The 18,672-nt window shown below is 37.8% G+C and overlaps 1 protein-coding gene across 2 annotated transcripts; it reads right to left on the bottom strand.

Moving 5' to 3' along the window:
- Window positions 1-1,204: 1,204 nt before the first annotated feature.
- Window positions 1,205-18,140, bottom strand: LOC131335953 (toMV susceptible protein tm-1(GCR26)). 2 transcript variants are annotated; one of them, XM_058371514.1, is made up of 9 exons: window positions 17,831-18,140; window positions 14,174-14,821; window positions 13,413-13,619; window positions 11,726-11,941; window positions 11,375-11,591; window positions 10,011-10,258; window positions 3,303-3,481; window positions 2,961-3,214; window positions 1,205-1,564 (listed from the first exon to the last, which is right to left on the bottom strand). In XM_058371514.1, exons 1-9 carry the CDS (start codon window positions 17,963-17,965, stop codon window positions 1,413-1,415), a joined length of 2,256 nt encoding a protein of 751 aa, XP_058227497.1. In that variant the 5' UTR covers window positions 17,966-18,140; the 3' UTR covers window positions 1,205-1,412. The 2 variants fall into 2 exon arrangements, with proteins under 2 accessions (XP_058227497.1, XP_058227498.1); XM_058371515.1 differs by lacking the exon at window positions 11,375-11,591 and having other exon boundaries at window positions 10,011-10,277; window positions 17,831-18,113.
- Between the last annotated feature and the right edge of the window lie 532 nt (window positions 18,141-18,672).

The raw sequence follows: 18,672 nt of genomic DNA, 5'->3' as shown, positions 1-18,672 counted from the left end.
TAAGAAAGAACCAGGGGAGATGTATTTAAGGAAAGAACACAGATTTATAAAGACAATGAGAGAAGATAGAGAGAAAAGTACGCAGTACGCATGTTTGGAATTGAACAAGGGCTAAACATGGTTTAATGGCTGGGAATGGAAATCTCAGTTTTCCGCCCAAAACTTGATCGTTTCAGGTCACAACAGATGCTGCGGCGCTTTCAGGCCCCTAAACTGCTCAAATATAGTACTACTTCCGGCCTACCTAACCTCTCTCCCTCTGACCATGAATGCACGTGTGTTCATACCTGACTGTAATATCTTTGTACTTATTTTTTTTTAGGGAGGGCAAGAGGGTAATTTTACCTACCAAACTCGCCTAAGCAATTGCTGACTAGGGAGAGGTCGAGTGAACCCTTCTTCTTTTTTTTGTACTTGGGGAAACCAAAACCAAAATGCCTCTACGTGGCGAAACTAGATGCATCAATTATTTGCCCGAAACAATGGTCACTGGCTGATACCAATTTGGCTCGGTAGAAGCCCAAGTAGACCAAGTACTACTCTGATCACTAGCCTCGACAAATTTACCATGGTTCGGAAAAGGTATAGTACTTGAAACAATGTGCGACATTTTAATGAGTATCATTTAGAGTCTAAGCGAGATGCGGTAATGACTTCCAGGTGGGAGATTTCCCAAAACTTTTCCTTGATTGTTAAAATTAGGCAGTAACAATCACTACTTGTGAGTTAATACAGTTCTCCATCTTTTCCATTTTAACTCTCAGTGTTGAAATCTTATCGATTTATTTTATTTCTGTGGGTTTACGGTTGATGATCTAGGTCCACCCCAAGAAAGGAAATCTTATAATCCTAAAATGAGGAGTGGCTGCCCGATAACAGTAATGTCCATAAACGATACTAGCAAGTAAGCAAGACAAGTGGAGACACTCTTTTGCTTTGCATATTAGGGTGTCAAAAAGAACCAGGCCAGCTTGGTCCTAAAAAAGCTAGTAACACCTACATCTTTTTTTTTTTGATTGGCAGTAATACTTACAACATTCAATAGATGTGGGAAATATATTCTCATGCTAAATAAGAATCTATATTTTTCTACTATGATTCAAGTTGGTGAGTTGTAATGAGATTTTTCCTTGAAAGCCTCCAAAGGGAATTATTCTTCAAGTGCCTGCAATTCTGGATCATCGTCAGATAAGAGTGCCAGTCATTATTCTTGTGAACTTCATAAAACTTCACAGCATAACAAGAGCAAATTTACAGCAACAGAGAAACCACATTACCAATGAGTCAATGATACATACCCGGGCAAGCTTCAGTCGGTGAAAACTAGAAAGTAAACTCAAAAAGTTCAAGAGAAAACTCTTGTGATACCGGGACAAGAGAAAGGTTTCTGCCACTGGTCTAAAATCTCAAGTTCACGTTAGAGTAATTGATTTGTACTGTTGGACCGTGGCTGTTATAGCTTGTTCAACTGGTAGCCTTTCCATGCTCGATGCACCATAGAACCCGTGAACTCCATTGGTTCTCTTCAGAACAAATTCTGCCTCTTTTGGACCAGATATAGGGCCTGTAAGATACAAACACGATCACATGTATAATAAATCTATCGAAGAGATACAAAAGGAGAGAAAGCTGAAAGAACAATTCCAGGCTTTCCAGCTCAAGTTTAGTAACTTACTTTTATGGTCCATGAAACTAGAATGGAAACAATATCATATCCTTCACCAGCAAGCGGGTACCAAATCAACATTCACACTTCTACAACTATTTGGAAAGACAATATAAAGACCGAGAATTTTTGATACTTAGATCCTCTGGAGATCATCATTTAAACCTCCCTAATTTTCAACTGATTCATTTACCAGATAGAAACAGTTCTAAATGCTTGAAAACTGGGAAGCTTCACTTGCTAAGATCTAGAAGCATCACATGCCACAGACATCTTGATAGTTACTTTTCCAGAGCAGAAAATGGGTGTGACAAGGTTGGGTTGTTAGAAGAATCCCCAATTAAACAGCCAATGTATATAATTGGCTGTGTTATCCATATATATTCAATCAACCAAAACTACCTTGAAAAATATGTTAGGCCAAATCCTACCCATCTAACTTTGCTCGAGTTTTGATCAACTCATAGAACTATGCACCAGACAGCCCTCTGACAACAAGCATATCCAACCATACCTTCATGCCTTCAAAACCATATCCAAATGTTTAAAATGAAGGATGAAAGCTCTCTAATTTCAACCAGGCTTCATTTACATTCTTCAAGACGAACAATCACATTTGATTCTTCATATATAGAGACCTAACAATATTTTGAAGAGTCATACTTGAAAATGAAGACATCCAAAATTCCTCTTTTATATTTTTTTAAAATTGTAGTACCCAATATATCCTTTGTTCTTTATGGTAGTTCATGTAACCTACATATTACTTTTACTACATTGATCCAAATACAAATATTGTTCCGTTAAGAAAACGTGGACATCAAGATAGGACACATATTTAGCATGTTTAATGAACTAAAATGAAATAATCTAAATTTTGGAGGAAAATTAGTTATACAAATTAAATCTTTAAACAGAATGAGAAAATTTGGAGGAGAAATGAGGAAATAGTTGGAGATTTACAGGAAAATGAAAGAGCTTATGAAAATTGGAGATAAAAATGAAGATTTGGGGTTGGAGTTAGAATGAATAGTATAATTTTTCAAACCCAATTTTTCAATATAACTTATCATCTTGACTCTTCAAAATGAAGAACTGGGTTGGAGATGCTCTAATAAAAAATAATCCATTTTTAGTTTAATCATTTCATGCCACCACATCTCAATCTCAGGATGGACCACCAAAACTCACTAACCAGATGGAACCTCCATGCAGACTGCAGAGACAATAGCATTCAGGACGGATAACTAGGACAACCAAAATTCACTGAACAACGAAGGGATAAAGATGGTACCTCCATGGCAGAGCACAATAAGATCAGGATTGATCCTGTGTGCAGCATCTGCAATAGCCTGCACAAGAACTACACTTTCGTCTGTGGAGAGAGCAGTCTTTGCACCAATTGACCCAGAAGTTGTCAGACCCATGTGAGCTACTATGATATCAGCACCTGCTTCTGCCATTTGAACAGCTTCATCGGGGTTGAAAGCATAAGGGGTTGTTAATAGGCCCATTTTATGTGCTTCTGCTATCATAGCAACCTCCAAGCTGAAAATGGAAACAGTAATGAACAGTTAGAGACTCCCAGTCTTCTTGGTTTAAGGAAGTTTTAACAAAATATATGACTAGTACCAACCTGTATCCCATTCCTGTCTCTTCCAGATTTTGTCTAAAATTACCATCGAAAAGCCCAACAGTCGGAAAGTTCTGCACTCCATGGAATCCTATTGACTCCACCTGCTTCAAAAAGAAATCCATTCGGCGAAAAGGATCGGTTCCACAGACTCCGGCAAGAACTGGTACTTTTTTCACAACCTACTCATTTGACACAGTTACATCCATAAGTTGAAAAGTTCCAGTGACTCATGCAGAATTGAGCAGGAACAACAGCCTTTTATACTTAGTTTGAGACCAGAACTGGTCTTCATATATTAACCACAAAATAAAAAGGAGAAAACCAGTTCAAAAAGAGTAATTGTAACAGAAGCAGAGGATCGAAGAATCGAACAACAGGAAGAGCAAGAGAGGCACCCATATAGGACAGATGCGATAGCACGGTATTCAGCTTCAGTAGTAGAGCGAACAAATACAAGTTCTCTTAGATTTCAAGGCGACAAAAACACAATAGCAAGAGGTGGACTTCTTATTAGATATATCACCCAATCAGCATCAGTATAAGCCCAAAGATTCAAGCTCAAAGTGGAAGAGAGCACGAAGAAGAAAAGAACAGCAAACACTGGTAGTGTTATGAACATAATCCAAAAAGAGTAACAAGGCAACACATTTACCCAAAAATATTTTTAATTTACCCCAAAAAAAAAATAAAACAAGCAACACAATGAGTAGAACGAGGAGCTGAACAACCTGTCTAGCAATGTGGACCAAGTAAGAAATATCAGGAAGAGGTACAATAAGATAATTTAAGCAACAAACAAGCTTGAGATACCACGTAGGATCATCAAGAGGACCACCATTTGAAGCAGAGAACATAACATGCAACTCAATAGGAATATCAACAACTTTATCGTGAGAAAGATATCCCTTAGTAGAAGAAGCAACTTCAATGCTAAGAAAGTAACGAAGAGCACCCAAATTTTTCATTTCAAATTTGTGATCAAACAGACTTTCACGTCGCTAATAGGAGCATCACCTGTAACGATCATATCACAACCAAATATAAGAGCAGAAGAACTAAGCCAGTAGAAGTGCGGCAAGTATAAAGAACATAATCATGTGTTCTAGGTCCAGATACCCGCTCATTGTGGGGCAGGACCCCACATGGTTGTTTTTTGTCCTTCCTTGCGAACTCCCGATACCCCATTGAGGAGTAGCCAGTTGGTTTTAGAACCAAGAAACAATGTCGAGATTCTCATAGTCCGGGAGCTGGGGGTGTATAGGGTTAAGAAAGGGGAAGGATTTAGGAACCCCTTTTTCCCCAACCAAAGATTGGCCTCTATTTTTTGTATTTAGGGCTTTTGGATGTTTACAAAAAAACTAATTAAGGGAACTTTACTTACACCCCTTGTACTTTGACCATTTTTGACTTACACTGCTTCAACTCCATTATTCGATACTTGCACTTCTAAACTTTCAACTAAAGTTAAAACGTCAAGTTTTCCTTTATAATTACATAAGTGTACTAAATAGCTTGGCGGTAAAAATTCCCTCCGAAAAGTAATGTGAGTAGACCAAATTACCGTTAGAGGACCTTATAAGCCTTTCAATGGCCATTACAAGCAACCCACTTCTTCTCTCCATCAAACAACAAACTCAGCAGTATTCACAACATAGGAAAATGACACCAATTATTGAACCCAGCATTATACTTCACCCCAAACCCCCAAATCATCAACCAACAATCAGGTTTTGGGCCACCTCCTTGAACTTCTCCTCTGTAGCATTGAAATAAACAATCACAATATCCATCCCCAAACCTGAACCACCTACAACCCAATGCGGATCGCCATTGAAAATAGTCTCCGGCCTATCACGGTAAATCTTGTAACCAAAGTATCCAATTCTACTACATGAACGAAGTTTAGAAGAATACACATTAACACATGGAAAAAATTTCAGCAGGTGCACTCAACAATTACCCCATATCTGACTAAAAACCAAACAAAATCAAGAATTAGACAAGCTACCAAATGGTACCTGGTTGAAACAGTCCTTGAGGCCACGAGTAGGATGAGTCCAGTCAGGTTTGACGATTTACTTGGTTTGTTGCTCACCCCTACCTTCCAGGATTTCCAGCATTTGATTTTTTTCATGGAAAGTAACCCTGAGGTTGCTGACACTTATATGGACATTTTCTGGAATATTAGAAAATGCTATGATTTTGCTTACTACTGGAGATATTATCAATATTTCTATTTAAGTTACCCTGGACAGTGTATCTAAATCATATTTGATGATTAGTATCATTTTGTCACAATCTCCCATCCTACTATTAACCTGTGTGTATGCACTCAGGTTATTTTATAATTTTAAGGCTTTACATTTCATTCATCTATGGGTCATAAAGACACATGCCTTTACTTGAAGACTTGTGTTTATTTTTTACATTTGATCTGAAAAAAATTATATTAAAAATTATATTGTGCTATTTAAATAAAATGACTTACGATAAATAAATTTGTTAGAAAACTATATGAAATGCATACAGTATATTCAATGTATCCCCAACGTATCCATGTCCTGATTTTTAGAGAAATAGTTTTCGTGTTGTGTCCTGTCGTGCTTGTACCCATGCTTCTTAGCTAACATAACAACCTAATAAAGCCAAAAGACTAGACTACCCTTAACATAAAATATAAATGATGACAATCCCACAGACTCAGATTCGCACCCAAGACCCCCAAAACAGAAGATTTCCTTCAAAAAAAGACTACTTAGCATAGCTAAGTAACACCCCTAAAATTCTCACTTAAGCTCTAGACATCCTACTAAGATGATGATGATGAACCAAGATTAAACCAAAGAATCTTAACAAGGCCAATCACTAAATTAGTTCTCTATTTGTCGCTCCCACTTCAACTTGACAGCATCACATTTTAATTAGTTTTCCATCGTCCTTAAACATAAAATTAATAGCACACCAACTAGAAGCATGACTCATTTTGGAATTCAAATTATGTATCAGTATATATATATATATTGGTAAGTAAGATTTTATATCACCACAAAGCACCATCTACAACAACCTCAGAGGCATACCTCTGGCAAAAAAAAAAAAACAGATACAACCCAAGGCAAACAACAACCTAATAATCAAACCTACCAAGGAAAGGATACTATCTACAGTGGTTTACCAAAAACACACTAGAATCAAGCAACCACTCATCACACAACTTCCTGTTTTGAGCAGTGAACTTCACAGAGTGCCAAGTACACAGTTTCATCCTAACAGGTTCAAGAATAACATCAGATACGACTGACTCGGAACTGGATTTCCTCTGAAAAATTCTACCATTCTGTTCCTTCCACAGAAAGTAGATGGACGCAGCCAAAGACAACTTATGTATACCATCCTTGAATCCTTTCCCCTTCCTGTTTTGAACAGCCCAATCCATTCCTTTCCCCTTAGTTGTTTCAACTAGAAAGTTTTACTCAATTGAATTAGGATTCTCATGTAATTCCCCCATTTGATCTCCTCACATGAATAGAAATGGGGCCGACATGGTCCCGTTTTGATGATCCCAGCAGTACATTTGGTGAGTCTCAATTTGCAAATCATCCATGCAACGCTTACCCTTACTCCCTTGCTTTCTATCGATATTGGACAGCAGATTCCACGTGTAAATAAAACTAAGAAAGCGCCCTATATTTGTCTCTAAAGAAACAATTGGTATTAACCTAATTTTTTTAATTAATAATTTGCCTATTGAGACCTTTAAAATGAATGGTTCAAATTATCAAAATAAGATTCTGGTGGGGCCCCCATTCGCCTCACATGATAGTTACATGTGGAAATCACATCGGGGGATGTTAATTCCATAGGACTATGAGGATTATCACACACAATTTTGAATCAAGATCCTCACATAAGATAATCCATCAAGTGATTCCTCATATCATACGATGCAAAATGGGACACACTCACCCACCATAATTCCATTTAAAGAATCGAGCCACTCATTTTCTAGAGGCCTCAAAATGTAAACCTATACAAAAGTAAAGTTGACTGGACATCGTTATCTATGCAAACAAATCATAGTTGTTACAATAGAAATATGGTGAAATTCCATGGAGACTCCCTCATCTATGCCTATTTCCCACGGAGACCCCCCTAACGTTTAAAATCCCCAAACAGACCCCTCTGTCTCTAACCGTTAACCAATCAGTACCCTTCTGTCAAAAGACCGTTAAGTATCAATGACAATGTTATGAATTGGACAAAAATATCCTTGTTGTTCGATACATACAAGGCCGATCTAATTTTATCTCCTCCCACAGTTTTTTTTGAACATCTCCTCCCATAGATACTACCACCTTTGTGCACTCTCTCTCTCTCTCTCTCTCTCTCTCTCTCTCTCTCTCTCTCTCTCTCTCTCTCTCTCTCTCTCTATATATATATATATATATATATATATATATATACACACACACACACACCCAAATTTCATCTCAAAAATTTTCACAGGGAATGAGATTTGTTAAGTGGATCTTGTAGAAATTGGTTGAAAATGCCATTGAATCTGACTTTCGAACCTTACATAACCACTGAATACATGAATGAAGCATTTTTTGAAAATATACTTTAACCAATTTTTGTTTACAGCGAGAGGAACCTTGAAACTCAATTTGTAGGTGATTTCCTGATTTGGTGTATTGATGGTGCTGTATGGACGATTTTGTGGTGGTAATTGGTAGATAATGGTGGTTAGCTGGTGACAAAGGTGGGGGATCAGTACACTCATTCTGTGTATATCTACACCAAGGTTGTCAAATCGTGAATCGCTCTGATTTTGGTCATAATTTCTACAATGCATGGAAACATATGTTTATTGACTAGGGTAACAAAAATATATATACTATATTGGTAAGTTTTAGACCTAAATCAATAAACAGATTCTTCTAAATGATGATTTGGTTATAATGTGGAGTAATAGGTAAGTTGCTTCTATTGCAACTTCCAAGAGATGAGCATTCATGAATTTTACTTAGGTTGCTTTTTGTTAAAAAGAGTTAAAAGTACAAAACAAAACCTTAGAAGGTCTATAGGGTTGTTGTATTCCACTATCTTTGCCGTTCTTGATCCACTCTCGTAATAACTCCCTTTCTTATAACTTATAATACTACATAAGGAGAAACATAGACAAAAGTTAATAAATACTGACTATCCATTTCTTCAAAGAAAGTTGTAAACTAAGCAAGCTCTTGCCAATCTATGACTGACATACTTTTTAATGGATAATTGACGCATCGAGGCATACAAAATTAACTTCTCAGACCAAGTGAAACCATGCCACCGTGGTGCGTTCCATTTTGTATCACATATGGTTTTCATAGACTTAGAAAAGGCTTATGATAGGGTGCCTAGAGACATCATATGGTGGGTTCTGGAGAGAAAATGAGTGACCAAAGGGTACATCGAGGTGATTAGAGACATGTATGAATGTGCCGTCACTACCATTAGATCACCAGTAGGGAAACAAGTGAATTTTCAATCACCGTAGGATTGCATCAAGGGTCAGTCTTGAGCCTATACCTCTTTGCCTTAGTTATGAATGAATTGACCAGACAATTTCAAGAGAATATTTCATGGTGTATGATGTTTGCAGATGACATTGTCCTCGTAGATGAAACCGCTAGAGGTGTTAATACGAAACTAGAAATTTGGAGGGAAGCATTAGAGTCGAAGGGTTTTCGGATAAGTAGGAGTAAAACTGAGTATATGGTGTGCAAGTTTAGTGGTACCAGTAGTATGCATGAAGAAAGAGTGATGATCCAAGACCAGGAGATACCAAAGAGTGATCATTTTAGGTATTTAGGCTCAATTATTAGTAGAGATGGAGAGATTGTTGTTGATGTGACCCATAAGATCCAAGTGGTGTGGCTCAAGTAGAGAAGCGCTACTGGTGTACTATGTGACAAGAGGGTACCCATAAAATTGAAAGGAAAATTCTACGGAACTGTCATAAGACCAGCGATGCTTTATGGGACAGAATGTTGGCCTATTAAGAAACAACATGTGAGCAAGATGAGTGTAGCGAAAATGATAATGTTGACGTGGATGCGTGGTAAGACTAAACGAGACAGGATTAGAAATGAAACAATTCGTGAGATGGTAGGTGTAGCACCTATATGGGAGAAGTTGAGGAAAAATAGGCTAAGGTGGTTTGGGCATGTCTACCGTAGACCAGAAGATGCAGTAGTTAAAAGAGCGGATAGGAAAGCTTTAGGTAGCAATGCTACTGGGAGGGGTAGACCTAAATTAACATTAGATGCTGTTGTGCGCAAATATATGAGTATAATGGGTTTGTGTGAACAAGTGGCCCTTGACAGAGTTCAATGGAGGAAACGGATTCATGTAGCCGACCCCAAGTGATTGGAAAGTAAGGCTTGGTTGGGTTTGGTTTGGTTTGGTTATGAGGAAGTACTTTGGGATCATTACACGAGCAAATCTTGATTCTTCAATTCTGCCTAAAACGTTGTCATTGCAAAGTCACTTGATAATATTGAGACCTGAAATTCAGCATATGTTTTCTACGTTGTCTCTGCCATACGAACCTATTTAGTCAGACATTGCAATGGGTTGGAACGAAGTTCAAACAGGACTGAGCACTTCACTGATTTCATGACTCTTGGAGTAACTGAGAATGAGCAAGCAATCGGTACTCACAGGCAATACTTCGTTGGCCATGTCAACGACCACAGCATTTGCATCAGCAAAAGGTAAAAGACCTGCCAAGGATCCCCTTCCTGCCATTCGGAAGCGCCCTGAGTTGTATAACACTATCAGATCCACCCCACCAGCTTCCTCAAACTTTGCAGATATGCCTGTCCCTGCACCAGCCCCTATAATGGGTTTGCCTGCTCTCATTTGATCTTTCAGTTGCTGCAATATCAGTTGAGTTCTTCGCAATGTTTCTGTCAAGAAAAAAAATTCCTGATTCCACTTAGTCCAAATAGTATATAGCATACCAATAAATCTGTGTTCAGGTGAGCAATAAAAAAAACATCTCCGTTAGAAGTGCTCCATCATTAAACTACTTTCAGCCATGCGCTACAACGTGGTATTGGGCTTGGCCCAATCTTCAAATAGTACATGGCGAATCACAAACTTTTTTTGTTTAGTTTTTTTTTTTTTTTTTACTTTCAATGTAGGGCATTTGTGGTGTGCCTTCTTTATTTTCTTACAGAGGGTGGAGGGGGTTTGAAGATTACATTAAATGGAATAACAGAGATTTGGGTGCAGCTTTCTGAAGCAATCTCAAGTGAAACACCAGCTAACCAAGAACGCATTGCCTATACATCACAGAGAATTTATGGCCCTTGTGTACAGATTTTGGGAAGCACGTTTTCTGTCCAGAGGTTATTCAGGTAACAACTTTGTTCTTCAACCATCGAGGAACAACTTCAAGGATATTCTTATGCGACCAACTAAACTTCCATTGCCCTTCCGTACAGGCACACTTCGACCATATGGGCAAGAAGGACCTGAGTGTATCATAAAAAGAATGCGGGAGTGTGTGCAAATGAAGGAGGCAGGCTAGGGAATAATCAGAGCAAGTAGTTGGGAAGAGTATATCATTGTGCTTTATCTACGACTGTTCATAGTTGATCAGCATAATTGTGTTACTTTACAGTCTCATCATAGCATGCTATAACTGTTAGCAGTATAGCAATTTAGATGTAGTGTAGATGTTGGTCATGAACCTATAATACAGATTGTCCTCAACCTGCTGGAGTGTGCTGAGTCATACGACGATGGACTAAATGGGCAGTCTTGGCTATATAAGTAGGAACAGTGAACTTATTGATACTGTAGCCAGTTTGGGTGACCAGTTGCTACTGAAACTGTAACTAAGAACAGAAGTACATATATGGTACTAAAGCCAGCACAAGTGCATAACAAAAAATATCTTTCAAAAGCCTCAGTTCGTACTAAATATGAATGTACTACGTATAAGCTCTAAATTTCTATCAGCTTAATTCCAATCCAAGAAATTGATGCTAATCATAACAGGAATGAAACAAACTGACCTGGTTTTGCATTGGGAAAATCGCTCAAGCTGTAAGGAACTGTTTTGTGGCAAGGTATAGTCGTCATGGAAACAGACCCATCTTGGACGTTTGGGTAAGGCTCAACAAAAGCTTGTGGATCAGTAGTAACTTTGGAATTCTCACAAATCTCAATGAATGAGTTAACTACTTCGGTGACAAATTCAGGGTCATTTACATGGTAAGGAAACACGTTTACCTGTAAATACTAGACTACTATAAGATGTACGTTGAGATGGTGAGTCAATCAAACGATCATCATAAAACAAAACATGAATAATACCAATCAAGTACGGAAGGCAATACCGCATTTGTCTGAATAATAACATGTACCTTTCGATCATTATTTGTCTGAATAAGCCTTTGCAATTCATCTATAAGAGCACCAGTAGCTTCAGGATCATAAAAGGGCTTCCCTGGTGCATCCAAAGCAGATACTCCTTTCTCCGGCAGGCAAACAGAGATCTTCGAAGATGACATGTTCAGTTTTTCTGCTATGAAGGCAGCGAATTTCTTGTTTTCACCTACTGTAGTTCGCATCAAAGAAACCTGCAGATGACGCACAGATCCATGTGACAGGTGTATTCCATAACAGTTGAATTACCAGACATTGGTCAACACGTAAATTTCATCAATATAGCGAATCTAGTCGCATTTTGGTTTCAATTATAAATCAAGGACAAAGAAACATAATTCAGATCCTTCGATTCACCCAGTGAGAAGCATAGACACGTCCACCGGCCTCACATATCCATGTCCGACCATGTGTCGTACATGCATAAATGTGTGATTCTTCTCCTATATATTGCTACTGGACACGTTAATGACACATTAGAAGGTTAAAATACAATTTTTAAAATTGGCCTAGAGTCAAAATTTCTATGGATAAATGTTCTGAGTTCATGAATACTGGTAATCGTTGAATAATTTCGTCAGTGTTAATAATAGTTGTGGTGTCTAGTTAAATTGACAGGACCACTATTTTTTGACTTTGTATGGGTCCATAAGATACATCTCCAACATATGGGTCCATAAGTTAAATCTCCAACGTACTTTTAATTAGCGCGTCCCTTGGGTGTTGTCTTAATTTTTTTAAGAAATGACTTGTCCTATTGTTCCGTTCATGTTCGATCACCAGAGATCTTTGGGTTGCGGGTCATGTCTGGAGGGGCAAGTCGTGGTTCCCTACAATGGTGGTGAAGCTTCTTAAACAATGGTATGGGGCTAGAGTTGAGAGAAGAAGGCGAAAGCTTTAGAGGTTGATTCCGTTGTGCTTGATGTGGCTCATTTTGTGAGAGAGAATCACAGATATTTTGATGGGACGAGATGTCTATGCAACAATGCTTAAAATTAAGATTATTTTCCTTTCTTGTTTGTTTAGTTGGGATTCAAGGGAGTGCAAAGCAACACTTGATAAATTCCTTGATGTTAAAGCATCCAACTCCAAACCAATTGGCATAGAATGGAGAGGCCGTCCAGGCTCATATACTAGTTTTGGAGGAGATAATTAACCGATGTGGGACAAATCCCAACACTCCCCCGCACGTGCGACCCCCGACTCGCATATGGAGAGGTAAACAAAGGATCCGGAACACATGGATCACAACAAAAGAAAGTGCAACTATGGCACAAACAAAGGGGAAAAGCCTCTGAAACCCTAGCTCTGATACCATGTTAAAGCATCCAACTCCAAACCAATTGGCATAGAGTGGAGAGGCTGCCCAAGCTCGTATACTAGTTTTGGAGGAGATAATTAACCGATGTGGGACAAATCCCAACACTTGACATGTTAGATATTTTTGGCATTTAGAGATGTGTATAAGTTCTAGTTATTGTTTGGTCTCTTATTGGTATTGCAAGCATTTTGGCCTTTTGTTCTACGCTCTAGTTTGTACATTGGTGGCAATTTGGGACGGATGGAGTAATATGTATGCAAGTACTACAGCATGTTAAAAAATTGATAATAAACAATTAAACTACAAAGACTCACAAAGGAAAAGAGCAAAAAAAAAAAGAGCACCTGCTCATTGTGCTTGTATATCTTTCTTTGCTTAAAATCAGAAGGTATGGTATCTATGGCCCCAAAATTCACCATATCCAAGGCTCCCACACTCAGAACTAAAGGGATCTTCTTTTCTATAATGGAATCAAAGCGTGAAATGTCACAAGCCATGATACCTCCAACAATATGATCTGCAACCTCTGTTGTCGTAATGTCCAAAACTCCCTGAACAAAAAATGAAAAGATATACGCCGCCATGATTTCTGAAATGCTGAAAACTGGTTACATCAGTCTAGGATATTAACAATCAACAAGAAGAATAAAGATGAAGATGCTTACCAGAATTTGATGTGTCCAAAATCTTGTGAATAAATGACCAAGTTGAAGGAAAAAGAACATGAAACTTAAAGCTTCAATGAATTGACTTCTTCCTAATGCAACTTTTAAAAGAAGGCATGGTCATAAGCTAAACAAGAATCTCAATAAGCTTGAAGCATGTGCATGAATATGGAAGTACAAGTCAGTAACAGGTCATCAAAACCATGTAATTGCCTAATTCTTAAGAAATCTACTTATTTTATTTGATCCAGTTCTAATGCTGGATTGCTGGAATATGGAGAAGTGTAACAGGTTAGCTCGGATCCAACACCGCGGTAATGAGAATAATCAAGCATTTGACATCCAAGAAATAAAGTAGCAGGATCTAACATAAATCTTCTGCCCCAACAAATCCAAGCTTGAGAATTTCGACTGAATTAAATGTCACAGGCATAAAGTACCTGTATGAAGCCTGCTCTAACTAAATTCTCCATAGCCCTGCCTCCAACCCCAGTAGCATGGAAAATTAGGGTCTCATAACCTTCGTTGAGCAATCTTTCTTTGATAGCATTTACACAAGGAGTTGTAACCCCAAACATGGTTATACCCACAGTGAACTTATTATCCTTTGAAAAAGAAGATGCTTGGAGCCTTCCTACCACCATTCCAGCAAACGCAGCTCCAGCATTAGACAGGATGACCCTACTAACCTTGTTAATGCCACAAATATCCACAACTGATGGAAACAATACCAGATCCGATGTCCCAACATACGGTTCAGTCTGACCACTAGCTACAGTAGATACAATGATCTTAGGAATTCCAATCGGAAGAGATCTGAAGGCAGATGATAGCAAAGACGTTCCCCCACTTCCACCAACTCCAATAGCACCAGCAAGAACACAGTCCCTGTGTGCTTTCTGTAGAAAACATTCGACAGCCTCACTCATCATTGTAATGGCTGTGCCCCTATCATCTGGGAGACTATGCGATTGCTCCCCTGAACCAAAATAGCAAGACAGGACATCATTCCTTGACACGTATTTTAAATCCCTGCAGCCCTGTGCCTCTTTCTGACTTGTGGAAACATCAACAACTGTCACCTCTACCTGCACGTATCCTTAGTTATAAAGAAAGCCACACAAACCCGTTTTATCAATGCAATGGGAATGAGAAACTTAAATCATATGTGAAAATTTATGTTCATAACATCAACAATATTAATAGTAGCTCGATTACATAGATAATTGGGCTAGGGACTGCCAAGGGTGGCCCAGGCCCCTTGAGATTTTAAGCACCACCACTATGGATAGTAGTTCCATTACTGTTTCACCAAACTCTCGATTGAACTACTCCACCCAAAACTCTCGCAAAATTTAGTTGGAAATTATCATTATGGATCACAATAGTTGATTAATTCACTTGGTTTGTCATCTATTTTAAACTAATCATTTGATAAGATAAAAACAAGTAAGCTTTTACTTCTTTTTGGTCCTTCTTGAACACCAAAATACAAGGAGAAGCAGAAACAAGAAAGACCAATAAAAAAAGAAAACAAGGAAATAGTAATCTAGCTAGGGACACCTTCCCTATCATTGGAAAGAATCTGAGAGATCTCGGGTTAAGGAGAAGCAAGCAACCCACATGTGGTTAAGAGAGCCTGCATTTCTAGATGCCATCCAATTTATTGCCTCATTCCCCTCCCTGGGACTCCAAAGCAAAGCCAAGCCCAACTCAGAACAAGAGACTGAAGATATCAAAAATAATAGCAGCAGCATCCCATGGGAGAACCAACTCAGAGACACTCACAGTGATAAGATTGGCAGTGTCCTTTTCCACCCAACCATTCAGAAGGTTCTAAACCTTGATGAAGAGGCATGCATCGCTTAAAGCAAGGACTCTGTTATTCAATGGATTAATTTGATTGGATGGTACTTTCTACTTGATTAGCCATTTGGTCTTGATTAAAAATCACTTGGTTGCCGATCAAAAATATATATACTTGGTCATTGTTGAGAAATATCATACAACTTTGCAGCGAATGATATTCATACCATAATCAGATGCTATGGGCTGATACTTTTTCTTTAACCGGCAAATGGGCTGATACTTTTTCTACTTGATTAACCATTTGGTCTTGTTTAAAAATTACTTGGTCATTCTTGTGACAACATCTTACAGTTCTTGAAAGACTAATATTCATACCACAGTCACTCACACTTGCTAGTGTTAAGCGTGTATATGTATTATAGAATAAATTTCATTTCTGGAAATGCTTTTGTCCCTCTGAAATGACACTCCGGCTTCGTCCAACTTAGGTTTGATGGCCTGGATTATAAAGTTGGCGCCAGCAACAACTCAAGCATGAAATGCAAAGATTTATCTTGAGTTGCAAAGATATATCTTACATCTCCATTATCTCCCTCTCCATCATGCATGAACCAAAAAGAGATTGTGTTCAAATACAAGCCAATACATGTTGCAAAGATTGGTAGCCAAATTCTGTAAACAGAATGTCCAATCATTGGGTGATTTAATAAATGGCAACTGCAATTTTCAAAACTATTCGGCTAGCATAACAGACAATTGTAAATTTAACACTTACAGACATGATCCATGTTGCATTTACTTCAAAAAAGGATGTCTCGCATCTCCATTGTTCCAGGAATAAGGGTGAAGTAATTACCTTATTGAGACCCCAAAATTCTAACTAATTACATTCTGAACCAGAATTTGAATGCTAAACCAAATCCAGAAAGGAAAGGATGGAACAATGAACTTAACCAAGCTCTTATATTTTTTTGCTCGTCTTATCTTCACCAAGTTTCATGTGGGCTTGTCAAAGTATTCCTCCTACAACCTCTTGTTAACACAATATTTGAAACATGGGGGATGTTTCGGCGTTTGGGAGAAAATTACGGATTGAATTCATTCTCAAAGCTGAACAATGGAGACACAATTTGAGAATCATCCCAAGAGAAGCTTTAGCATTCTCATTTTGCCTACACACACAAACACCAATAACTTACCCCAACATTTTTATGAAATTACTTCTTATATTACTAACCAAGGGCAACATGGTTAAAAAATAACTTAAGAACCTATTCCTCAAGTTTTACTCCAAACACTACTTTGATGCAAAAGTTATCCTACAAACACCATCCAAACACTTACACGAATTCATAGTCTATTCTGACTGGATCCCAAAATCTTAATTCACAATCTGAAGATGAAAATCTAAAAAGGAATTGGCTCCCAAATGGCCCCTCAGGGGAAAGACAGGAAGAGAAGAGAAAATAAGTAATAAGGGAAGTATAAAAAAAATCTTGTGTTTAATATTTTGTTCTGTTATTTTTTTTCCGTTTCTTTCCAAATCAAAAAGTGGGAAAGATTTATTTTCTATTTTTCTCTCTTCCTTTGATTCTCTAAATTCAAGACATACCCTAACTTCTTCATTTTTTTCCCTCTTTCCTTACATGATGCTATGTCACTCAGTACTGATTACATTTAGAGTAGTGATTGAAACAACAAATCTGATAGAGAGAAATTGCTTGATTGATGAGGATAGCAACTTTTGAAAATGAAGCTTTTCTTGAATTTGTAGGATTAGAATTTTTTTTCCCCTTCTTTTTTCCTAGAATATTTGGATATTAGAGTTAGTTATATTAAGTTCCAAAATTATAAACAAGATTAGTAGTTTACTTAAATATTTTGATGATGAAACGTAATGCATTTCAAAAATGACGGGAATTAATGATGAAGTTTACCTTTATACGTTATTTCAAGCTCAGGTTTGCATATTTCATCAGGGCGAAAAGATACTAAGGAGAAAAAACTGAAACAACAGAAAAAGCGAAGTTCATTATTAGATTACGTTCGAAAGGTTGGATCTAGCTGTGATTATTAGTTCCAACAGACCGTGAGAATCCCATTTTCCTTTTTTCCGAATTACAAATACCGAACAGCCAACAGTTGATACGTTTGATTCAGATAACACGTATGATAATACCAAACGTGTTACTAGAACACAGAAACATGTATGTGTGAATGCAGAGTGTGTAAGGAAAGGAGGATAGAGAAATAAGAGGGATATAAGTAATGAAGTACATAAATTGTACCTTGGAGGAAGAATGAGCGGAAAAGTTGTTGAGATTGGATCGAACGGAATCGGAGAGGAATCGGAGCTCCTCAAGCTTCGTATCAGCTGTGCCGATGCAAAAAACTTGGAGGGTCCTGTTGACCTGATTTACCATTTTATTGGTCTGAGTTTCGGAGTTTGATTGGGATTGCAGTGTATCTTTGTCAAGTTGGGTTCTGTGGGAGTATTACAGATGGGGTAACACTGAGAAGCTCCGGCTAAATACGAGACTGGGGCGAGGCTTCAGTGGGGGGGGTGGGGGGTGCCAGTCGGCAAAGGTCCTGTTCGGTGTGGGTTCCAATCAATCCGGTCCAATTTTGATTCTGGATTCACGACAATGATCGAAATCATTCACTTTTTAGATCTCGTCGATATTATTGATCACGCCAAAAATCACCAAATATTGTTGTATATGATTCGAAATGCTTTTATTTTTAAATAATTGTGTCAAATGACAAATGCATTTAACACAATTATTGGAAGATAAATGCATTTTAAAATCAAATCAAACGATATTCGATCAACTTAATTTTTGGGAAAATTTAAAAAAGACCTTTGAACTTTTTAACAACTTGCAAAAAAATACCTGGACTTTCATTATTGACAAAAAAACACCTAAACTTAGCATTCCGTTAGCAATTTGACCCCTGCCATCCAATTCCGTCTAGTCCTAACGGATGGAGCTAACGGAAGGCGTTAACTTTTTCTTTTTTTTTACTTTTTACATTCAAAAATTACTTTTAACTCTTTCTTTTTTTATTAGTAAATAAATATGCAATAAATTTCTTTTTTTTCTTACTATTTATCAAAAATTACTTTAAC

This window comes from Rhododendron vialii, chromosome 8a, assembly GCF_030253575.1.
Source record: "Rhododendron vialii isolate Sample 1 chromosome 8a, ASM3025357v1".
Classification (NCBI taxonomy): Eukaryota; Viridiplantae; Streptophyta; class Magnoliopsida; order Ericales; family Ericaceae; genus Rhododendron; species Rhododendron vialii.
Note: the sequence above shows the minus strand (reverse complement) of the source record. Positions and strands in the feature narration are given on the sequence as shown.